The 23,710-nt window shown below is 36.4% G+C and overlaps 1 protein-coding gene across 1 annotated transcript in view; it reads right to left on the bottom strand.

Annotated features, from left to right (window-relative positions):
* LOC107662568 (collagen alpha-1(I) chain) overlaps positions 1-23,710 on the bottom strand; it is a 58,713-nt gene that overhangs the window by 9,064 nt on the left and 25,939 nt on the right. Inside the window, exons 7-32 of the mRNA XM_016452633.1 lie at positions 14,694-15,347; positions 12,424-12,468; positions 10,821-10,940; positions 8,812-8,850; positions 8,670-8,723; positions 8,480-8,533; positions 7,072-7,179; positions 6,875-6,928; positions 6,704-6,757; positions 6,431-6,475; positions 6,237-6,290; positions 6,063-6,107; positions 5,785-5,838; positions 5,661-5,705; positions 5,532-5,585; positions 5,291-5,335; positions 4,587-4,640; positions 4,382-4,426; positions 4,249-4,302; positions 4,014-4,121; positions 3,877-3,930; positions 3,725-3,778; positions 3,549-3,593; positions 3,409-3,462; positions 2,854-2,898; positions 2,295-2,348 (exon numbers count right to left, since the gene is read on the bottom strand). Coding sequence (XP_016308119.1) covers positions 2,295-2,348; positions 2,854-2,898; positions 3,409-3,462; positions 3,549-3,593; positions 3,725-3,778; positions 3,877-3,930; positions 4,014-4,121; positions 4,249-4,302; positions 4,382-4,426; positions 4,587-4,640; positions 5,291-5,335; positions 5,532-5,585; positions 5,661-5,705; positions 5,785-5,838; positions 6,063-6,107; positions 6,237-6,290; positions 6,431-6,475; positions 6,704-6,757; positions 6,875-6,928; positions 7,072-7,179; positions 8,480-8,533; positions 8,670-8,723; positions 8,812-8,850; positions 10,821-10,940; positions 12,424-12,468; positions 14,694-15,347 — 2,091 coding nt within the window. The remainder of the gene's footprint in view (positions 1-2,294; positions 2,349-2,853; positions 2,899-3,408; positions 3,463-3,548; positions 3,594-3,724; positions 3,779-3,876; positions 3,931-4,013; positions 4,122-4,248; positions 4,303-4,381; positions 4,427-4,586; positions 4,641-5,290; positions 5,336-5,531; positions 5,586-5,660; positions 5,706-5,784; positions 5,839-6,062; positions 6,108-6,236; positions 6,291-6,430; positions 6,476-6,703; positions 6,758-6,874; positions 6,929-7,071; positions 7,180-8,479; positions 8,534-8,669; positions 8,724-8,811; positions 8,851-10,820; positions 10,941-12,423; positions 12,469-14,693; positions 15,348-23,710) is intronic.

The following is a 23,710-nucleotide window of genomic DNA, read 5'->3' as shown; positions in this document are numbered from 1 at the left end:
TTTTAGGAGGGTGTGGACGAGTCTTAACTTTTATAAAGAATATCTCTTTGGGTTTGAGACTTTAGTCTTTGCAACTTTAGGGATATTATCTATTCACAAACAGCTTGTAACACTCCAAAGAGAAAGGAAAACTTGAAATCACATCATATGACCCCTTTAACGTTTTTATAGAAAATATTTTATACTTTGTTATAGAAAAACAAGTTATGCTCAGAGTCCAGAGCCTCGATCATAACATTATAACAGGCATCTTCCGAGTAGAGACCTTCACTATCGCAGGACCTGCGGGCCCCAACGCAACAGAGTGCGGTGCGGGACAACACTTGATGGGCGGGTAGACACTCGTGTGTGCGGGATGCGGGAGAATAATGGTGTACTCACAACTAGGCAATCTTAACCGTGCCCGAGCGCGTTTTACCCCAAAGCCCGGTTCGTTTGACTAGTGTGATCGCTTCGTGCAGCGCTCTGGGCAGTTCGTTTAGCCGCCCTTTGCTCAGCTGGAAGAGGTGGGCCAGAGTGCGGTTCCGAGCCGGAGCGCGGAACTTATGATATGTGCAGCATGATTACGTGTACATTTCTGAGCGGCAAAAGTGATAGATCTGTAAAGCAACATATTGTGAGAGGGCCGTTTGTCACCACGTCCCAAACGACTCAAAATAATAAACCACAAAGTTAACAAAATGATGTACTCCACTGTGCTGAGCGAGAGCGCTTCTCTGCTGCCTTCACGTGCTATCGGAAACTTCCTATTTCCCACTTATGAAGTCGCGATTACTAGCACGTTGCATTCTTTTCTGTTAAAAATGACAGTGAACAGTGGTTTGTGAATGTTGATGCTTAGCCTAAATAATTTTATCGGGAGTGTTCATGTGAGCGCTGCTGCAGTCTTAGGCCCACAAATGCTCTCACTGGTTGAGACACGTGATGACACTGGCATAAAGTTGGCTTGACGTTAGACGTTCGATATTCGCAAATTTAGGGACTGTCTCTAAAGTTACATGCGATATTGGTATACACTTTTCTAACTTCAATAGCATTTGAGGAGAATGACTTGCAGACATAAAAACAACTGTAAAGTGTTCATCTAGGTGTCAACTATAATGCACACCTTTTACATTTTTGATATTTACTAAAATAAACTATCAAATCATATGCAAAAAATGCTACTTTTTTCAGTACCGAATGGGCTCAAACGCAAAATATGCCATAATTTAAAGCTCAATAGCATTTGAGCAGAATGACTTACAGTCACAAAACCAACTGTAAACTATTCATCTAGGTGTCAACTATAATACACACCTTTTACATTTTTTATATTTATTAAAATAAACTGTAAATAATATGTAAAAAATTAAAATTTTTTCATTACCGCATGCAACTCAAATATATGTGTAACTTTGCTACTGAATATATGTGTAAATGCTATTGAGCTTTAAATTTGCATTTGAGCCCATTCGGTTGGGAAAAGTAGCAATTTTTATTTATGATTTAGAGTTTATTTTAATAAATATCAAAAATATAGTAAGATAATAAAAGCAATAATGGAACATAAAACCATGTCATAAAACTGAATCTTGATACCACTTGATACCCCTTTGTTGTACTTTGTATGACTGCATACCATAGCATGGGGTCAAGAGTCGAGTTAATCAGCTCAGACACAACAGTAGTTGCTTTATAGGATTCAAGTTTGTATGACAGACTACAAAGCATACTTTCAAGACAAGTTACACGAACAATGACTGATTCAAAGACCTAAATAAGCTTTGATCTCAATTTGCATGGGCTCCGTTGTGTGAGAAAAGAAGAGTAGGATATATGTGAGTGTAATCATCTGCATTATGCACATAGAAATGCAAAGCTAAAAAAATAAAAAATAGAGAACACGGACATATAACTTCAACACCCTCAACTCAAGAACAATCATTTTTCAGCCAGTTATTGAAAAGTGTGCCAAGATAAATTATGAAAATTTAATAGCTTATGCCCTGATTTGGATGCACAGTGTAAATTCAACAGGATGAAAAATAATATGTAATATGGATTCAATTTATTTTTGTTTTTTAAATGTAGGTACTGTAGGTAATAAAATTGGCAAGTCCGATAAGTAATTTTGGCCCGGGGGTCAGGAGGCTGTCTGCCTTGCAAGCAAGAAAGATTTTTCAAATATACTGATATTTTGTCATCATTCTTGGGCTTACGAATAAGATATTGAGCTTAAGGCACAGCCGACTAATACACTTTGAAATGATTCAAAAGATGTGTTAAACACATGAATAGAGAAGGAAACTCACCATAGATCCTGGGGGTCCATCCTGACCACGTTCTCCAGGAATACCTTGCAATCCCTGAGGGTTGAGAAATCAACCAAGCCTGTGTGTTCATGTGTTTTCTGCTGCCACCACTGACCTGACTGACTCTTCTCGCCCTACTGCATTTTACTAGAGTCATTTATGGCTGGTAGGGTGCAAATTAAACTTTGACAAGCTGTGCAAAAAACACTGGTGCCCACTAAATTCCTGGAAAGGCTGTCTTTGTTTGTATAACCTCTTTATGATTCATAAAAGGCATAGCCCATCCTCTATAAAATGTGATCATCGTTTTTTATTTGCTCTGCACCGGGGAGCTCAGTCTGCTGGATTCATGACAACAATCTGCGTTATAGAGCTCCTTTCACTGCCAAAAAACGTCTCATTAATGGTAAATAATGTCTGAGGTGCTCAATATGAAAGCTTAGAAGTGATAGCCAAATAAACGTTTTCAGCCTAGTAGCTAAAGACTACATTAATGACTTTATAAAAACAATATAGACGTTTAAACAATTGGCTATTCTGTTAAGAGTGCTGAACCCACCATTAGTCCTTTACTTCCTGCATTACCCACAAGGCCTTGCAGTCCCTGGAGCACAAGAAAGAACAATGAGAATCAATTTGAACTTTCTAGTCTCAACATGTAACATCAAGTGTTGGTTAAAAATAATCGTTGACGTACCTGTTTATCTCTACTAGAGTCTTTACTGAGCTGTTTATATCAATTGTAATAATATCCCACATACTTTTTATATAATAATAATAATAATAAACAAAATAATTTTAATATATTATTTATACCATTAAAATATTATTAGTATTTATTATAGTGCTCTATTGTACTACTAATATTCTAGTTAAAGCATATATAATTTAATTTCTTCAAACAAACATTACTTAAAATTATTTTAAATATCATCTGAACCCATATGTGTCTTCATGTGTCAGAATAAATAAATCTAGAATTAGAAGCCATAATATAATGTTTCTTAATATTTTCGCACACTATCTTATTGTTATATATTTATATTTAATTGATGTAGAAATGCATCAATGATATTTTTTTACAGTTCATGGTATTAGAATATAGAATGGGAACCTGTGTACCAGGCTTTCCTTCAGCTCCAACAGGTCCAGGTGGGCCAGGTAAACCCTGCAATAAACACCATCAACACTGACATCATCAACATTCGACACAAAGATTGACACTAGTCTCAGCTTTTGTGTATGAACACTTACAGGAAGTCCAGGCATGCCAGTGTGACCCCTCTGCCCTGTTCGACCCTGAAAATAAGACATGTATTGAGACTTTATTCAAATCAATATCACACAGCTCATCTACATGAAAAGATCTATTTATAATACCTTAAAGCTTAGAACCATATTATATGACAATACACCATAAAGTGTATTACCTTTAGGCCTCTAGGACCAGGCTTTCCAGGGAGGCCTTCAAGACCTTTGCTCCCCTTCAGTAAAATCAAGATGGACATTTCACATTGGAGAATATTGCGCTCAATTTGAGACACTGAAAATCTTAATGCATGTAATACAGAGCAACTCTGACCTTTGACCCCTCCTTTCCCACTTTGCCATGCGGACCAGCTTCTCCATCCTCTCCCTGTGTGAGGATATTGAGGTGTTTTATTATATATGTTTCAGAATTTTTATATATTAGTGAAGCAATATTAATGTAACTCATACCTGGATCCCCTGTGGTCCTGGCAGACCTCTGACACCTGGGAAACCAGGAAAGCCTGTTGGTCCCTGCTCACCTTGAATGCCCTGTATCCCTGGGGCTCCTCTAGCACCCTGGGAGGAAAATACAATTTTCAACAAGTGACATCTGTGATCATGAGGATAGCAACCTATTACATCAACTTGAGGTAAAATGTAGACACTATATATACGCTAAACCAATTCATAGTTATATGTTTACTTTGTTTCCTTTAGGTCCAATGTCTCCCTGGTCTCCATCAGGTCCTCTGTTTCCCTTAAAAACAATAAAGCCATTAGAGCCAAAATAAAAACTCAGTAGTCAAGACAGGTAAAAATAGCCAGCATTAGCTTACTTTGATACCAGTAAAACCTTTTGGACCTTGTATTCCTAATACACCCTAAAGAAAAATGAAGAAAAAACAAACTAATTCACCAGTACATGTGAGATATTAAATTTAAAATACACAGTTATCTAAAAAAAAAAAAAACTGGTATGAACTACAGTTGAGCTTTCTCATTAGGAAAAAAAAAACTCTTCAGACTGAATTTGGCTTTTACCATTAATCCTTCAAATCCTGGCTCCCCTCTGAGGCCCACTGGCCCTGCAGGGCCCTGTAAATGAGCAGGGATAAGAAGGTATATTATCATCCAAAAGTCAGTAATTATTTTTTTTAATTACCAAATTTTATTCAGCAAAGATGCATTAAATTAAAATGCATTAAAAGTGTTATCAAAAACATTTGTTTTCCCCCCTTAAATATCTAAGTTTTATCATAAATATTATACATCAAAGAATACTGAAATAAAAATGTAATATGGTTTTCACAAAAATATTAAACAGCACAATTGTTTTCAGTTGAAGACTGAAAACAGTTGTGCTGCTAAAAATTCAACTTTGACATAAAAAATTAATTAAATACAAAATATAAAACAGTAATAATATTTCACAATATTACTCATTTTAGCAATTTAAAAATATTAAAAAAGGATTTTTTACACGGCACCCCTGCTCTCGACAGACGGCACCCCGGTTGGGAAACACTGGTTTATACTGTATTTTGTTAAAATATATTTTTAACTTCTTTCAAAAACATTAGAAAATCTTACTGACCGCAAACTTCTGAACATTAGAGTATGTGTTCATATTAAATATCTTGTGATAGAGAACTAAACAGCATGAAGTCTTAATCTTTAAAAAGTAAGAAGATCAAAGCAATTAAAAAAAGATACAGTAATTCACTCTGTGAGAAAAGAGTACTTACAGGTTCTCCTTTGGGACCAGGTAAACCTTCCCGGCCTGACAGCCCCTAGTAGAAAAGCATGTGAATACAATAATATAGATCATGATCAAGTAGTAAATTGTTTGAGTCTGTCATGGTCTGTTTAGTATGCATATATTAGTATGCAGATATCTATGTGAAATAACATAACGTCCAGTTATCCAATCCCTGACTATCTCTTTAATCAATCAATTAAATTCATTATATCAGAACAAACATTCACCTGCAGACCCCTTGGTCCTGGAGACCCGATCTGTCCTTCTAATCCCTGGGGACCCTAATAATGACATACAGGTTATGTAGAGGTCATTTATCAGTAACTTTACGCTGTCACAAATAATAAATAACAAACCTGTGGCCCCGGAAGACCAACAGCTCCTGGAGGCCCAGGCTCCCCCTAGAAAATAAAACAGAAATTGTTAGTGTGCAACAGAAAAACTGAGTGGAAATGTATGAGGAAAAAGCCAAACACTTACACGAGACCCATTAGGCCCCTGGGCACCAACCACACCTGTCCAACCAGGAGCTCCCTGCAAATATTTAAATAAGCTGAGATCTATTTTGATGCACAAATCAGATACTACCATTCAAAAATTTGTGGTATGATTTTCTTTTCAATCCTTAAAAAATATGTATCATGTTTTCAATAAAAATATTAACCAGCACAATTGATTTCAACTGTGATAATAAGAAATGTTTCAGATGAGCATATTAGAAAGAATCATACTGATTTATGATGTTCTGTATTACTTACTGGTGGACCTGGAAGGCCTGGTGGTCCCTCCATCCCATCATCCCCCTGTAAACAATAACATTAACAGATAACTAAAACTTGATGTCAAAATTAATGTGCAACTATGTAGATTTGTGCATTTGATAAACAAATGTTGAGCATTTATTGCACTATAGTTATTTTGTATTCACTTACATCAGGCCCTGGATGACCTTCAGGGCCATCCAACCCTCTCATGCCTTGTGGACCCTGAAGAAGAATTAAAATACAATCAGGCAAGATGCTGAAAATTAATATTAGGTTAATATGTACATTTAATAAGTATTTTTTTTATTCTGTTCATTCACAGTTACTATGAACGGTGCTGCAATCATAGTTGGATAACTTACAGAAGGGCCGACAGGACCAGGAGAGCCAGGTGCACCTTTTGAACCCTGTAAATGTGAACATCAGGTTACATATTTTCATAAACACTTACAATTATCAGCATGCAACTGTAGATTATAGAAATGGATAATAAGATATAAAAAAATGGAGTGCCTATTTAATACTGTAATTCTTTGCCTGACCACTAGATGGCAATATATCCTATCATCTCAAAGAATGCACCGAATAACATGAGGTGCTTGGTTTTATTGATTATTGGTTTAATCATGGCTTACTTTCTCACCAACTTTTCCCATATTTCCACATGGACCCTCTGGTCCAGCAATGCCCTGCAACAAGAACAGTGTAAGTCCTTAGGCAAAAAAAAGATGGCTCATGGATGGCACATCAATGGGATTTGAATCTACAATATTTTAGCTACTAGCTTCACTACTCATAACTCTTACCTCCTCTCCTTTCTCTCCAGGTGAGCCTGATTCTCCTTTATAGCCTAAAGGACCCTGCATTTCAAAATGAACTGTTAACACACCAAAAGAATCAGAAAACATGACATAATAAAACACTTCCAGAGCAGGATGCTGAGATGAATTGCTTCTTTCAAAATGTAAACGTCAGTGTAAGCTTTACATGGATATCACTTGACCTTTGGTCCTGGAATCCCTGGAGGCCCCTGAGGCCCATCCAGCCCGTTTTCTCCATCCTTTCCAAAGAGACCTGCTCTGCCTATCACACCTTTTGGGCCACGGTCACCCTGAAAGAATAGCACATAAAAAATAGGCTAATAATTATATATTAAGAAACAACACATTTCTATGTTCATCATAATAGCATGCACTAATAACTGTAGCTATAATATTATAGGTTTTCCAACCTACATCTAAACAAAGGTAAATTGCTTTAAAAGTAATTTGGCCTTCCATTATAAGTATATTTTGTTTGTACACACTGAGGTATAAATTATTTTCAGTGGTTATTAAGAGCATATTAAAGATGCTTTAATGAGGGCTTAAGGTGGATTAATTTAAAATGTAATTTGTTGGTGTTAATGTCAAATACAACAACAGCTCTAGATAGTGTTGTTGCCAGCCTAATGTATCTTGTTAATACACAGTTAACAATGTTCAATATATAAACAGGCAGGATGTATATGTCAAAATATCTAATCTGTGCATTAGGCGTTGCACAGTAAATGCAGCCAAAGAAACCTAGTGTTGGGCTTGGGGCTTTTATTAATATAAGGTTTTATTTGGCAAGTCCTTAAGATTTAGGAACACCACCTGGAAGCATTCATCATATCATGTGCAGTGAAAAGCAGTGTATGCAAGTGATAGATACAAGTGAAATGTGGCCAGACATGCACTGAACTGAGAGGACCACACACATAAACACATGCCTGTGACTGGTCACTATATAATAATTCATCAGAGGTCATGCTGAATTACACTCATAAGTGTCAAAAACGGACACTCAGCTCCTCATTTAGTGTCATTCAAAGTCAATGACATTCATCCATCCATCTATCTGCTCTTTCACAGAGTGGTACATTAAATGCTAACAGAATCTCATTTCAGCAGTGATTGATGCAAGGCTTTTGAGAAGCACAAATGTGACGTCTCGGTCACATGAAATCTGACAACCCGCAATGAGGAACGCAGATACTAGGGCCTTTGTTTACATCTGTGGTTAAATCTCAGCAATGATGGGTGGGGTTGTGTGTCTAATAACTGCCTCCCTTTCCCACACATTAAAAAGAAAACAAATTAATGCCACCAATTTGAGGTGACATGATGTCCTGCTTTGACCAAAAAGCAAATATTTGGTCTATTTACGAATTACATTATTTACAGCTGTCTTGACAGACTGTCATATTTTCTTATTATGGATATGATAACATTATAATTACAGACAACAACCTTTTTGGTGCACAATTAGCAGGTTAATGATATTATTACAGCAGCAATAGTGATGCCTTATCAAGTACCACTAATAAAAATGATGCTTGCCTTATTAAGCATCACTAAAAATGACAATGTTGCACTATAGGATATTACCATGTCTCCCAAACGTCCTGGACGTCCTTGTTCACCTGGCTCCCCAGGTGGCCCCTAGTAGACAAGGTTAAGAGAGAGATCATGATTTAGCAGAGCAGGTGTTGTAATCTGAGCTCAGGAAGTACTGCGCTACATAACACAGGTGTTGCTGAGCCTCATCAAAGTCTTATTAAACCAGCTGGTACCTCACCTGCGGCCCAGGTTTCCCCATCTCTCCTTCTGGACCAGGCGGACCTTGCGCTCTCTACAAGCTCACAGGAATCAGAACAGAGTCAGGGATATTACATGTTCCGAAACTTAACAAATTTCACAAATATGTGCTGTATACTTACAGGCCAACCTGCACGGAGAAGCTGGAAGAATGAAGTTTGCTGGAGGAGAGAGTGAGAGAAAAATATCATTATTTAACTGAGCATCACATGACTATCCATATGTAATCACATTATTAGCATCACAGCTGATATTAAATCTGTTACTCTATTAAGTTAAATCTACAAAACTGCTCTATTTGTCATGAGGATAGGTCAACTTGTTGTCCAACAACCAGATAAAACACTTTTGAGAAATTGCGGCTTTCACAGCTACAGTCATGTGCATGCAGACAGATATTTTTTTTTAGTGTCCTTAATGTCTTGTATGCCATAAATGCTGTTTTTAGAACATTGTGTCAAACTACAAACAGTCCAACTTTTTATGTTCCACTATGCTGAATCATGTTTAGCGGTTTTACATTATGCATCCCCTAAAAACGTGTCTGATTGTAGAGCTGCACGATATTGGAAAAATGGCATATTTTGTTTTTCTGCAATATATATTGTGATATGAAAAATATAAGAAATTGCTCAAGATTATTTGAAAATAATTAATATTTGGAAAACAAATATTATATTCGTAAAGAATTAATCAATTTAGAAGGGGAGTGCATGTGCACAGAACATGAAATAATTTTAAAAAGCTGAAAAAGACCATACTTTGAAGACTTTTTTTGAATGCAAAATATTCCTTTAGGGTTGAAAATTTTGGAAAAACATGAAATAGTTGATCGTTCATACTTGGGTATACTGTTTATAAGAACCAACTCAAACCTCTTTTACTAACGGTTGAGTTTAAAAAAATAACTCTTTCCACTCAAGTTTTTATAGGCCACATTCCCATTGCTTTTGACCCATTCAATATGACTATAAAATATTTTTATTGTGATTATTATTGAATAAAAACAAACAAAACAAGAAACATATTGAAATAATACTATTATACTGCAAAATAAGTCAAATAATAAATAAATCAAATATTAAATAAAAACAATAAAAATACTTTTATTTTTTAGTAGACTGAATATAGATCTTAATATCTACATTTTCATAATTTAAACCATCAAAATTTTATTTTTACAGCTCGTCAGAATATTTATTTATTTATATTTACTTATTTATTTAATTACACCCTTCAAGATTTGACTATTACATTGTCATATCATGACTTTATAATGATTTTGTTTCAATATATTGTGCAGCCCTATATATTGTGCAGGAGAAAACCAGCCTAATTATACTGAGCTTCATTGGTTAGTCATTCAGACTACCCACCAATTAGTCTATATTCAAAATATGTATTTTTATTATTCCTGGTCTATTCTTTAAGCTTTTCTCTGTTACTCTGAGGCGTCTTTTTAATGAAGGCAAAAGTCATAACCATGCTATTCTGGTCTTTCTAAAGCTTTAATGATCCATTCTCATCCAACCAGACTCTCAACTTAAAAGCTGCCCTGTAAACTACAAAGGCGTTCACAAAGGCAGCATGCTGCACACAGGACACATATCCCAAAATGAGTTACGAGGTCACAGGCTGCTTTTAATTAGACCATGCTTGACAGAGGTTTCGGTTATCAGAGCAGATGCGTTCGGAGATTCCGAGCTGGAAACTGACATGAAGGGTGATACTGATTGATTCTGTTGAGGTGACTTTGTTCTGGGTTTGAGCAAAGGGGATATCACCCCTTCAGTTACAGGAACAACTTATGACCTCATGCAGCACTAAGAGTAGAAAAGTCGTTGCCCTCAGCTGGATTGCTGGATGTACAGTGTGGGACGGTTCAAAGGCTGTATGAAACAAATACCCCATTACAGCAACAAGAGAGAATTCCTTCCCGTCGCTCTCTTTTTCTCTGAGGGCATCTTTATTCAATCACGGCTGTGGTGCTCATCTGAGCTATTACACAAGATACAGCTGTGCACTGACAGCCACTTTAAAGGGATGAGGGATAAAGTTTAATTTTGTAGACAGGGAGACCACAGACAGGGACGGAAAACCTGGAGAAACTGGAAAAAGAGAGAAAATTCACCTGAAATGCAGTCCATTCCTCAGGTGTGTTTCTCCACAGGTAGAATGTGGGCAGCCCAGGTGGCCCAGGAGGTCCTGGGACTCCACGGCGACCTGGACGGCCCTTAAGCCCAATGACACCCTAAAAACATCACAACGATAAGAAAGACTGCATCCCACAAAAAAAAAATAAAATACACTGACATATGCTTATAATCTTAAACAAATCTCAAACCTGATGAAAGCTGAACTGTTAGGATGAAAAACAAAATTCCATCACACATCTGCATTGTATAAACAGACATGTTGTAAATCAGCACTGTACATAACAGTTTAGACACCACCAGATAACTGATAAATATTATAGAAATTATCATGACTTTCACCACTCAAGTTATAAATACATTTTATTTCCAGATGTAAATACCAGTGCCTACAACACACCACCATTCAAGAAATTAACACTGTTATTCAGCAAGGATTCATTATAATGATCGAGACATTTATAATATTACAAAATATTTCTATTTCAAATAAGTACTGTTGTTTTGAGCTGAAAAGAAAAAATTACAGGTGTCACAGTTAATATTTTTGTGAAAACTATTTTCAACATCGATAATAATAAGAAATGTTTCTTGAGCATCAAATCAGCATATTATAATGATTTCTAAAGGATCATATAAATGTTGCCTTGATGAAAATGGTGTATCAGAACCTCTTTGCCATGACACTTAGGACATCTTATGTTTATAGTGTAAAAATGGCTATAGATGCGAGAAAAACTAGTCGCAGTTCAGTAGCCTACAACACACCACCATTCAAGAAATTAACACTGTTATTCAGCAAGGATTCATTATAATGATCGAGACATTTATAATATTACAAAATATTTCTATTTCAAATAAGTACTGTTGTTTTGAGCTGAAAAGAAAAAATTACAGGTGTCACAGTTAATATTTTTGTGAAAACTATTTTCAACATCGATAATAATAAGAAATGTTTCTTGAGCATCAAATCAGCATATTATAATGATTTCTAAAGGATCATATAAATGTTGCCTTGATGAAAATGGTGTATCAGAACCTCTTTGCCATGACACTTAGGACATCTTATATGTTTATAGTGTAAAAATGGCTATAGATGCGAGAAATACTAGTCGCAGTTCAGTATGTAAATAAATGCAAGAAAGAAGACCAATGCAAGCTCAGTTTGCAAATATTACAATGATATCACCACTATTGGTTTGATTGATGAAAACTTTGATGATTGATGATTTTTAAACTTTAGCATGAAGTCAGTAAGAAGAAATAGAAGTAGAAAAGGAAGCTAAAGAATACTGAAGTGCACAGTATAGGAAGTCAGAGATTGACAGCGTGTCTTTGCAAACTTCCTTGTTGGCATTTGGACTTCTGTTTGCAGGTTAAACATATGAGAGCAGTCATCTAAAGTGACAAAGTTCACAGAAGGACACAAAGGGTCAGCCGGTCATGACCACAGGCACGTGAACTTTCCACGAACTTCAGTGGAGAAGCACTTTGACCTCGGCTTGCGTTCATTCCCCGTGACACTCTGAGAGAGTGCTCTAGTCCATTTCTCATTAATAAACACTCTGATTATTATCATACCTTATCACCTTTGGGTCCTGGATAGCCATCACTCCCAGGACATCCCTAGAAGGAGCATAGTAAAAACCTTAAACATACAAAGCTACAGAGTGTGACCAAAATAAAATATATGGCTCTAACTTTTAACAGCAATGAGCTTGTTTAACAGAGTTAAAACTACAGGTTTATAGCATGTAGAAAGCTGTAAACAAGCAATAACAAATTAGGCAAACAAACTATTTTCCTTGTTGACTTAATTTGATCTAACAAAGCAACCATTTAGAGTTCAGAGGTCAGACAAGCTAATAAAAACTATTAACTTTAGGGGCACTCTGACCACGGTAATACGAGCACACTGTTAAACCTAAACCTAACCTTTTATCCATCACAAAACTATTGTAAAAGCTGACTTACTGCATGATGACACCTGGTTTACAAGTTTTTTGCGACAAAACCATTCACACAGAGTAAAGAATTCATCACTAAATGGCACTGAACAGTTTGTGACAAGCTTTTTGTCATCTGAGCCATAAAAACAATTGATCTAGCCTCAAAAAAATTTAATACTGGACCATTGTTACTGGACCACAATTTATATATTAATGTAATATTCATAAAACAAGCTTTTTTATATATTTTCAGTTTTTATGTTAAAGTTTTAGTATTTGTTAGGGGCACTCTGACCACGGTAATACGAGCACACTGTTAAACCTAAACCTAACCTTTTATCCATCACAAAACTATTGTAAAAGCTGACTTACTGCATGATGACACCTGGTTTACAAGTTTTTTGCGACAAAACCATTCACACAGAGTAAAGAATTCATCACTAAATGGCACTGAACAGTTTGTGACAAGCTTTTTGTCATCTGAGCCATAAAAACAATTGATCTAGCCTCAAAAAAATTTAATACTGGACCATTGTTACTGGACCACAATTTATATATGAATGTAATATTCATAAAACAAGCTTTTTTTATATTTTCAGTTTTTATGTTAAAGTTTTAGTATTTTTATTATTATTATTCTTTTTTCTGTTTAGCTTTTAGTAATTTTAGTACTTAATCTCAATCTTCTTTGAGCGTATTAAAGCTTAAATAGTTATCATTTCTACTTTTTGTTGAAGTTTTTCATCTTACATTTATATTGTATTTCAGCTTGATTTCAGTTGACAGAAACAGTTTTTAATTATTTCTGTTTTAGGTAACAATAACAACACTGCATCGCAGTACAATATTTTAGACTTAAGTGGTGTATATAAACACATATAAATTCTTAGTTTCAAAGAGATCAGGCTTTATAACTCCCTGGAACGATAAAATTAGGGCCTTATTCGATATATGACTAAATGCTTGACCCCCTCCAAGAAAGAAATGCAGGGTATGGTAGTATCAGAGATGGTAAAAAATGGGGTGTATTAATTACTGCATCTCTACTGCATTTTGCTTTCAGGCAAAGCAGTATCTACTTAATGTGTTCAGCCAACTGGTATAAATCAACCCTTCATGATCTAATGGAGGCCTTTTACAGTGCCTGGACCACTGGAGTTCAGCCAGAAGCATCCAGATGGCATCACATCTGGGTTTACTTCTGTTAGACCTGATCACTTAAAGCCAGGTGAATGCTGCATTTCGACTGGGTGATGCATTTCCCATTACTGCATCTCTACTGCATTTTGCTTTCAGGCAAAGCAGTATCTACTTAATGTGTTCAGCCAACTGGTATAAATCAACCCTTCATGATCTAATGGAGGCCTTTTACAGTGCCTGGACCACTGGAGCTCAGCCAGAAGCATCCAGATGGCATCACATCTGGGTTTACTTCTGTTAGACCTGATCACTTAAAGCCAGGTGAATGTTGCATTTCGACTGGGTGATGCATTTCCCCCTATTTTTCTATTTAGCTTTAATTATTTATTTATTTTTATTTCAAGTTTGGTGTTAGCAATTTTAGCATTCAGCTTAAACATATTTTATTTCAGGTAGTTGCCAAATTCAAAAGTTAGTTGAATTTTCATTTAAGTTTTTTTTTTAAGTTCATCTAATATTTGTATTTAATTTCAGTTTTATTGCAATTACCAAAATGAACTTTTATTAGATTTTGTCTTAGTTAATAATTAACAATAACAACACTGATATATTCTTATATACTATATACTTATATATACTATTCTTAAGTTATACTCACAGGCTCACCTCGGGGCCCCACTGGCCCCATGGGTCCTCTTTGAATGCGATACATATTCCCATCAGAGCCGATACTTATATATACTATTCTTAAGTTATACTCACAGGCTCACCTCGGGGCCCCACTGGCCCCATTGGTCCTCTTTGAATGCGATACATATTCCCATCAGAGCCACGCACAAGATCTCTATGCCTTCCTGTAAGTATAACGGTACCTGGGTGCTCCTCAGATCCCCAGCCATGTCCTACAGGGATATCTGGAGTTTTGGATGTTTTTCTTCCACTTCCTTTTGAGATGCCCTCCCAAGAAGTTGTTCTCAGAGGAGCCTGTGTGGTGGCCCCCAAATCCTCTTTTAACAAGTTGGATTCTCGATACTCAGGACTGGAGGTGGTTTCCAGGTGAATTTCACTACTAGGTACAATACTTCCGGTAGGTTTCTCAGGTACCTGAACATCCAGGTTGATAATTGTGGTATTCACTGGTTTCTTTGGTGAAGGTTTGCCAGGTTTGTGCTTGTCAGTGGTGATGTTTTCATCTAAATGTTTGGATGTGGAGTCTGGTTTTCCATCATGGCTGCCTGTAGTTTCAGTTGGGAAAGTTTTGGAAGGTTTACCACCACTTTTGGACAAGATGTTTTGGTCTACCAGGTCTGTATCCTCATCCACCTCAAACACATCACCTCGCCCTACAAAGCCAGGACGTTTGGATCCAGTAGGCAGAGTACCGTCACCACGTATAATCCCACGTCTATGGAGACCCTATTAACATACAGAAATTACTTCATGTGTACCAAGAATTGAGTGTAAGGTATTATTCAATTCTGTTTGTTATTCATTTTTACATCTGGGAGCTTTATGTTCACTATAATATGTTTAATGAAGATGTAATCACTTCATCATAATGTCTAATTTACCGTGAGAATGTTTATGCGACTTGATTAAAGCTGTAATCTCCATTTTTACATATGGTTGTGAAGTTGCTGCTGCTAACAGATGTTAAGGTAAATACAAGAGTGCAATAATTCCAGGCTGATTAACAACAACAATTTAAACTATTAAACATCTTGTAGCAATCAGCAATGATCTACTGAGATCTGACATCATGTGAAGATCAGATGTGCATGAGTTACATGCAAAGCTCACACATTTGTACCACTCCAAACAAGGCATCCTTCCATGTCTACATCACACTGGTAGTTAAAGAGTCAAAACAGAATGACAGTGACACAAAACATATACAAACAAATAACATGCAAACTTGCAAACCAATGTCACACACACACACACACACACACACACACACACACACACACACACAGGCTACATTTTGAAACAATGAAATCTGAAGAAAGAGACAAAAATAATAATAATAAAAAGAGGGAAAAATGACAAAGAAGAGTGGTCTGGATTCCATATGATCTGGCTTGGTTCTGATTCTGAATGATGAGAAGGGAAATGAAAAACAGCATTTTCCCTGTGATAAAACACCCACATCATAGTGTCAAAGGCAGAGGATTGTTGCTGTATATCAAAATGACATCATACAAAATTGAAACATGTGTTTCCTTAAAATCTGCTGTGATTCTGTCTAGTTTCTTTATTTGCATGAAGTCTAAGCCAGGTGTTTTAGTAATGTGACTTTTGTAAGACAATGAGTGCTTCAGTTCTCTTGGTGGCATCTCCCAGGTTTACAAGTGGATAAACTAAAAAAGAGACTTTAGAGTCCTGAAAAGTTATACGTGAAGCTATGTTGCACAATTATAACGCTATACTGTTTGGGGTTGCCAGGTCAGTCAATTTCATGGCTTCCAGGAAAAAAATGTAAAATATAAATAAACACATACCATTATATAATATAATATAATATAATATTATGACATCAGAACATAGCCTGCAAAAATATGATGGAAAAGCCTTTATATGAAGAAAACCTGGGCAAAAATCAGACCCCCTGCCCTAATACTATCACTAACAATGGCTCTTTCTGTGGCCATGGCCTGATAAGCTGACACTTGATCTCCAACTGGCTACGAAGGGCTGTCGTCCAGCTTATCTTCCTGTTGTTGGTCTGATATCCCTCTAATAGCCCGCCAAAGAGGGTCTGAACACACTGACTCACATTAAGTGCCCAGTCACCCAGTAAAGAGCAGCTTCCACCGCAGCTCTAGCTATAACACCATATGGCCACCAGGGGGCTTCCTGTTACAAGGACCAATATGAAAATATCTGTAACATCAATGCTGTAGGGCTTTGTCATTAATTAGTGACCAGAGGCTTTTGTTTGTTCTTTTGAACCTAATCAAAAGCAAAAGAAAAAAAATAGATTTACACTGATCCATACTGTATCCAGGCAACAGAATACCATACAGACATTGAGAAACCATAGCAACAACCTAGGATTGTGGTGGTGACATTTATACAGGAAATCTCCAACCACATTGATCGTCCTGACAAGTGGAGAAAATACAGAAGTGACTGCAACAAGATTGGGCAAAGAGCTATATATTAGTGTGACTATTAAGACATAATTCACTTCAAAAATGAATGTTCCCAGATTTGTTGCTGTGATGCACACATGATGTACAACCCTGCTATTATTTAAGGTCTGTTACAGAAAAGCCTGAATGCAGTTTAGACAGATCAGTGAAAAGGGCCAGATGACAGATTTGTGGGAGAGGTAAAGGTTTCCTATAAAAATAAAAGGGTTATGCCTTTAGGCTTCAGAGACATTATTTACATCGTCTACACGTCTACATGCCAGCTAACCACCACAAGTACTAAAATGTAAGTTTACATGCAAAAAATCAAAAGAAGCTTACCTATTATCATACTGTATCCAGGCAACAGAATACCATACAGACATTGAGAAACCATAGCAACAACCTAGGATTGTGGTGGTGACATTTATACAGGAAATCTCCAACCACATTGATCGTCCTGACAAGTGGAGAAAATACAGAAGTGACTGCAACAAGATTGGGCAAAGAGCTATATATTAGTGTGACTATTAAGACATAATTCACTTCAAAAATGAATGTTCCCAGATTTGTTGCTGTGATGCACACATGATGTACAACCCTGCTATTATTTAAGGTCTGTTACAGAAAAGCCTGAATGCAGTTTAGACAGATCAGTGAAAAGGGCCAGATGACAGATTTGTGGGAGAGCTAAAGGTTTCCTATAAAAATAAAAGGGTTATGCCTTTAGGCTTCAGAGACATTATTTACACACGCGTCTACATGCCAGCTAACCACCACAAGTACTAAAATGTAAGTTTACAAGCAAAAAATCAAAAGAAGCTTACCTATTATCATACCTCATTTCTGAAATGTACAAATTTGCATTTAATGTCTTGGTCTGTAAATACTGTATGCAAGTGGAAAGTCTAAAAAAAATCAAGTGCATACACACAGTCACGCACACACATAAGTCAGTACAAAAAAGCTGATTTGACTTGAAAGACAGTGACTATCTGTAAATCTATCACAGAGACACAGGTATTTATATGGGCAATGACAAACCAGCTGTATCTTGCACTTAGACTGATTTAAATACAGCTTCCCGTAAAATGCTTTTCATAGAGCCATGTCCTAGATTCCCAAAGAAAGTGGGAATTGGAAACTAAACAAATTTAATAAAGACGGTTAGGAGCAAAAACAAAATTAAGTAAGAAAACACCAATCACATCTGCAGAAATGACTGAATTAATTATCAGTCTCATCCATTAAGTTATTTTGGTCTTGTCATAAAACTGTTGCCACAGCTGTTGTTTTTCTGCCACTGAGGGTTTTTAAATATGGCGTCAAGCAGGGAATTCAATTTAGTTCTATGCAATATAATAATCTAAAAAAATCCTATAATGAACAGTGGTTATCATACAGTATATAAAATAAGCATCACAAAAAAAAAAAACAGAGAGAAATGAGAGAAGTGCAAAAAATCAACTACAAAATTATAAAATACTGCTAAACTAATAAATGTCAAATATAGTCAAAATCTGCACCCTGACACTGGACATGAACCCAGCGTTTGTGGTAATCTGGGTCGAACCAGCTCAGTGAAAAATATTTCCCTCATATAAACCGAAACCACTGTAACCTCTCACATCTGCAGCCAAACCACAGTCAGCCTTCAGGATAGAAGGACTAACACTTGATTACACGCACATGATGTTTCAACACGAATATTTATACACATACTAAAATCCATAAAAAAATGGAGCTTCATAAACTATTGGATTAGCGTGCACCACCAAACCCATGTGTCATTATTAGATAGGAAAAGTGGATGCATGATTTGTAAGAACAATTTTCCCAAACAAACACAATTCGGAAGGGTTGCCAGATGAAGCCATACCTTTGGAACGTGATTCCTCTGACCTTGCACTCCAAATCTCATTAAATCCAACAGAAACCATCCTAGCAAACACATCCAGATCCTCATGGTGGCACACACACATACACACACTCACTTACTCACTCACTCACACATACATCACCTGCAACAAAAATGCAGTGAAACTCACAGTCAAGACTAGTCAAATGCGTGCAAAACGCACTAGCACACCCACAAACTCTCAATCCACCCACATACACCCAGATTACATGCAGACACACACATATCATCTACTTCACACAATGAGACACCTGTTTGGCTGTGTGGCTTCGGGGCGAACTGAGCGGGTGTATGTGCAAGTGTGTGCTCTTGTCTTTGTAAGCTTGTAGTGTCCAGATACAAGTACTTACATGCATGCCTAGGTGGATCAGAATTAATTGATGTGGTTTATACAATAACACTCTGCTAATAGGGACAAGTGGACCAATGGGAAATTCAAACACTGTCCGAATGCAGACACATTTTTGGCATCATCTGACAGAATTCACATCTATTTTGACAGCTATATGAGATCCTGCTGATGTGAATTATGTGCAAGTAGAGAACAAAAAAAAAACCCACTTTATTTTGAATCAAAGCGAAGATCCTAAATCAAAGAGGGGGCCATCCACACCCTCCACTCATAACACAGAAAGCAATGTGGAGAGTCCTTATGGAGACAATCTATGGAGATCTGTCACAAGGGTCCTTCCCAAATAATGGATAATTGCTTCCAGAAGATTCCAGTCAGTTCTGGATTTGTAGGAGCCTGATGAGTGTTGACAAGGCTATCTATCTATCTATCTATCTATCTATCTATCTATCTATCTATCTATCTGTCTATCTATCTATCTATCCATCCATCCATCCATCCATCCATCCATCCATCCATCCATAATGGTAAAGAGTAATATTTTTTGCATGATAAAGTCTCTTTGCATTCACTGCATGAGATTTATTGTGGGTTTGGGGATGGACAGTACTAAATTACGGTCTCAGAACAGATAATTACAGTAAGTGGAGCTTGAGCTGAGGGTACCGGCAACAGTTTGTGACTGCCCGAGGATAGAGAGACAGTAAGGAGGAGAGCAGGCGTGATATAGACGCCTTCACAATGACATATAATTATGGAGTTTTCAGTAAACCATCATACACACCAAAAAGGGAAAAATGCCTTAACAGTTTGCACAGCTGAGCTCAAAAAAGGGCAGAATATCGTATAATCACATGGTGTTGTTACATGTTGTTACTCTTGTTTATTGTCATTGTGACATCCAAATGGGACACAATATTTTGCACATGTATACATAGATATTAACTTAATTACAAACACATTTATATTTGTTGTACTAAACAACTGACAGCTGCTGCAGGGAAACAGATCAATCTGAATAGATCAAACAGATTGTTTTATGGATGATATTCTCAGCAGCTGTCTTGACCAAAACCTATGATTCAGTTTGTAAAAACTTTTTAGAGCTTAAATATAATTTGCAAACACATTTCTAGTCAGAAATAGTTTTAATAGAATTCTGTTTATTTAAACTTTGTCTCACATGGCCATTGATAAAACTGTCATACAATCAAGTCATAAATATATTTCCGCTATTGGATTTTAAAGTAAACTATGTTTCAACCCATCAGTGGAATCCTTGGCACACTCCAGTTACTGTCTCTTACTGAGAGCTCATTATGAATCTGACATATCTGAAAGAGACGCTTCTCAGTTCAATGCGTCAGTGCATTGTTGTAATTTGCTGAGAGGGATTTTTTAAAGCTTGGGACATGGAAATGGCATGCACTGCAAGCTAACAGACAAGAAAACAACTCATTTCGTCAATTATAACTAAGATGACAGATGTGTTCATAGGCTCATCATCTTAAGTAGTTTTTTTAATAGGTTGCAAGGCAACTGTTCTATGAGCTCACCTCAATCCGTGTATGTACGTCAGTATGTGTGTGTAAATATCTTTGTAATGTCTTGAGGTGTGGCAAGAGGCTTGGAACGAACGAAAAACAGATACCTACAACACTGTTCAAAAGTTTGGAGTTTAATTGGAGTTAATTTTTTTTTTTTCAAGTAGTCTGTTTTGCAGAGCCCAGTCTGCATTTATTTGATCTAAAACAACAATGTGAAATATTATTCTAATTTTAAAGTCAGTGCATTGTTGTAATTTGCTGAGAGGGATTTTTTAAAGCTTGGGACATGGAAATGGCATGCACTGCAAGCTAACAGACAAGAAAACAACTCATTTCGTCAATTATAACTAAGATGACAGATGTGTTCATAGGCTCATCATCTTAAGTAGTTTTTTTAATAGGTTGCAAGGCAACTGTTCTATGAGCTCACCTCAATCCGTGTATGTACGTCAGTATGTGTGTGTAAATATCTTTGTAATGTCTTGAGGTGTGGCAAGAGGCTTGGAACGAACGAAAAACAGATACCTACAACACTGTTCAAAAGTTTGGAGTTTAATTGGAGTTAATTTTTATTTCTTTTTCCAAGTAGTCTGTTTTGCAGAGCCCAGTCTGCATTTATTTGATCTAAAACAACAATGTGAAATATTATTCTTATTTTAAAAAACTGTTTTCTATTTGAATATATTAAAAAAATTATATATATTTCTGTGATGGCAAAGTTACATTTCCAAGCAGCCATTACTCCACTCTTCAAATATGCTGATTTCATGCTAAAAATGATCAACATTGAAAACAATTTTGCTACTTAATATTTTTGTAAAAACGATCATACTTTTTTCAGAATTCTTTGATGAACAGAAAGTTCAAAAGAACAGCATTTATTTGAAATGGGAAAAAAACTATTTCTGTACTGTCACTTTTAATGCATTCTTGCTCAATAAAAAAAAACATTCATTTCTATTAAAAAAATCTTATTGACCTCCAACTTTTGAACTTATTTGAACTCACTATCAATAAATCAGTAAAACAATAACAATTTCAGGCAAAGTGTCTGAATGGCTTAACTGGGTGTGATATAACAACTTAGACATTAGTCCAAATCCCTGCCTTCTCCAGAGCTAATAATAATAATCCTTTGAGCAGGAAATGACAGAGATGATAGAACAAACAAAATGCACTCAGCCTAACCTTCAACCTTTGTCCCTGAAATCAGGAAAAAGAGGTGAAAAATTAGCAGCTCAGATTCTTTGTAAACAAAGATCTTGTATAAACAGCACTTCCAAAGTGCTTAGTTTAAGGAATGTTGGAAATGTCTCATGCATGTCCACACTTTTGTCCATAAACAAATAAAGTGCCTTTAAATGTATTTTAAACCTCTTAAATCAATTTTTTTTTTATCATTTTCAAAGTTTTTAAATTCCTTGTTTTATTGTTGTGATTATTTTTTTCTTTTCTTTTATGTAAAGCACTTTGAATTACCATTGTGTATGAAATGTGCTATATAAATAAACTTGCCTTGCCTTGCCTTGCCTACACAAATCTTACATTGCTTACTTTACGCTCATAGAGAGAGTAAGTTCAAAGGCACGTCTGGAGATGTTGAATACTTCACAGCCTGTCTGAGTAATTCTGACACTTCCCTAGAGGAGTTCTCCATCCAACTCAAATCTAATTTTAGTGCAGAGTAAATCAATTACAGTGCCCACCTCTGCCAAACGAAACCCACGGGAAGAACGAGGCTATTTCTAAACACACTAACACCACCATATATACTGCCTCTGTAGACTGAGCAGAACAACCCAAAAGAAACAGAAACAGACACAAACACAAATGCATTATGAACTCTGACAATCACACACACTTTGCCAATTGGGTCAAGCAAACATCTACTATAACAGCAACACGTAAAACTCCATGTCTGGACAGGGTCTCTGCTTTAGACCTCGATTGATAGTGCTTATATAGTTAAACTAGCAAAAAAAAAGTACATGTATGCACAAGTCTATCATTTGGTCATCTGACCCAAAATAATATGCATACATACACATATCCAACTAAACTTTTATGACTTTGGCCTCAAAGCTGTGACAATAAAAATGAGTGACAAGCTAAATTAGCAATTACCTTTGACCCCTGACCCCGTTTGGTTAAAGGGATCAAAGAAAGCCATAAGTTTCTTATTAATCCGTTCCACTGGGAGCATGAGACCAAAAACAGGCAAACCAAAAGTGGTGGAGGCATCAAAGCAAAACACCACAACAAAAAGGATCAGTCAAGAGGTTATGCCACAAGAGACACCGAAAATGGAGAAATAAAAAAGGTTATTTAAAAAAATCTGGTGCTCTTTAGTCTTTGAAATCCACCACCTTTTTGACATAAGATAATGGAGTCCAAGTGATTGATTGAAGCACTAGATGTTTTAAACATGCTATGCTACATTCTCACCGAAAGAAACATTTGGTTTTGAAACGTATGGATATGGAGTAGAGATGCACCGATCGATCGGCCTTTAGTAATTCCCGCAGGTTTCGTGCTTACAACAAAAGCGCGCGCACCACCACTGATCTATATTAGTGGAGCGCACAATCCGCGCTCAGTCTCAAACAGCTTATGAATCACAAATACCACAATGAGTGGCTAACTGCGCTAAAACGGTCAAATACATACAAAATTATGTCAAAATGCCCATCTTGGCGAGTCTCCAATTAAACACAGTCAGTTTTGGAACGTTACATATTTGCGAAAGAGAACGCATGCTGTGTAACAGTATATTGGGTCCGTGGATAAACTCTTAAAGGGACCACAGTCCAATATTCCTGATGCTGTCT

This window comes from Sinocyclocheilus anshuiensis, unplaced genomic scaffold (genome assembly GCF_001515605.1).
Source record: "Sinocyclocheilus anshuiensis isolate Anshui unplaced genomic scaffold, SAMN03320099.WGS_v1.1 scaffold457, whole genome shotgun sequence".
Taxonomy (NCBI): Eukaryota; Metazoa; Chordata; class Actinopteri; order Cypriniformes; family Cyprinidae; genus Sinocyclocheilus; species Sinocyclocheilus anshuiensis.
This window is presented reverse-complemented; position numbering and strand designations above follow the sequence as displayed.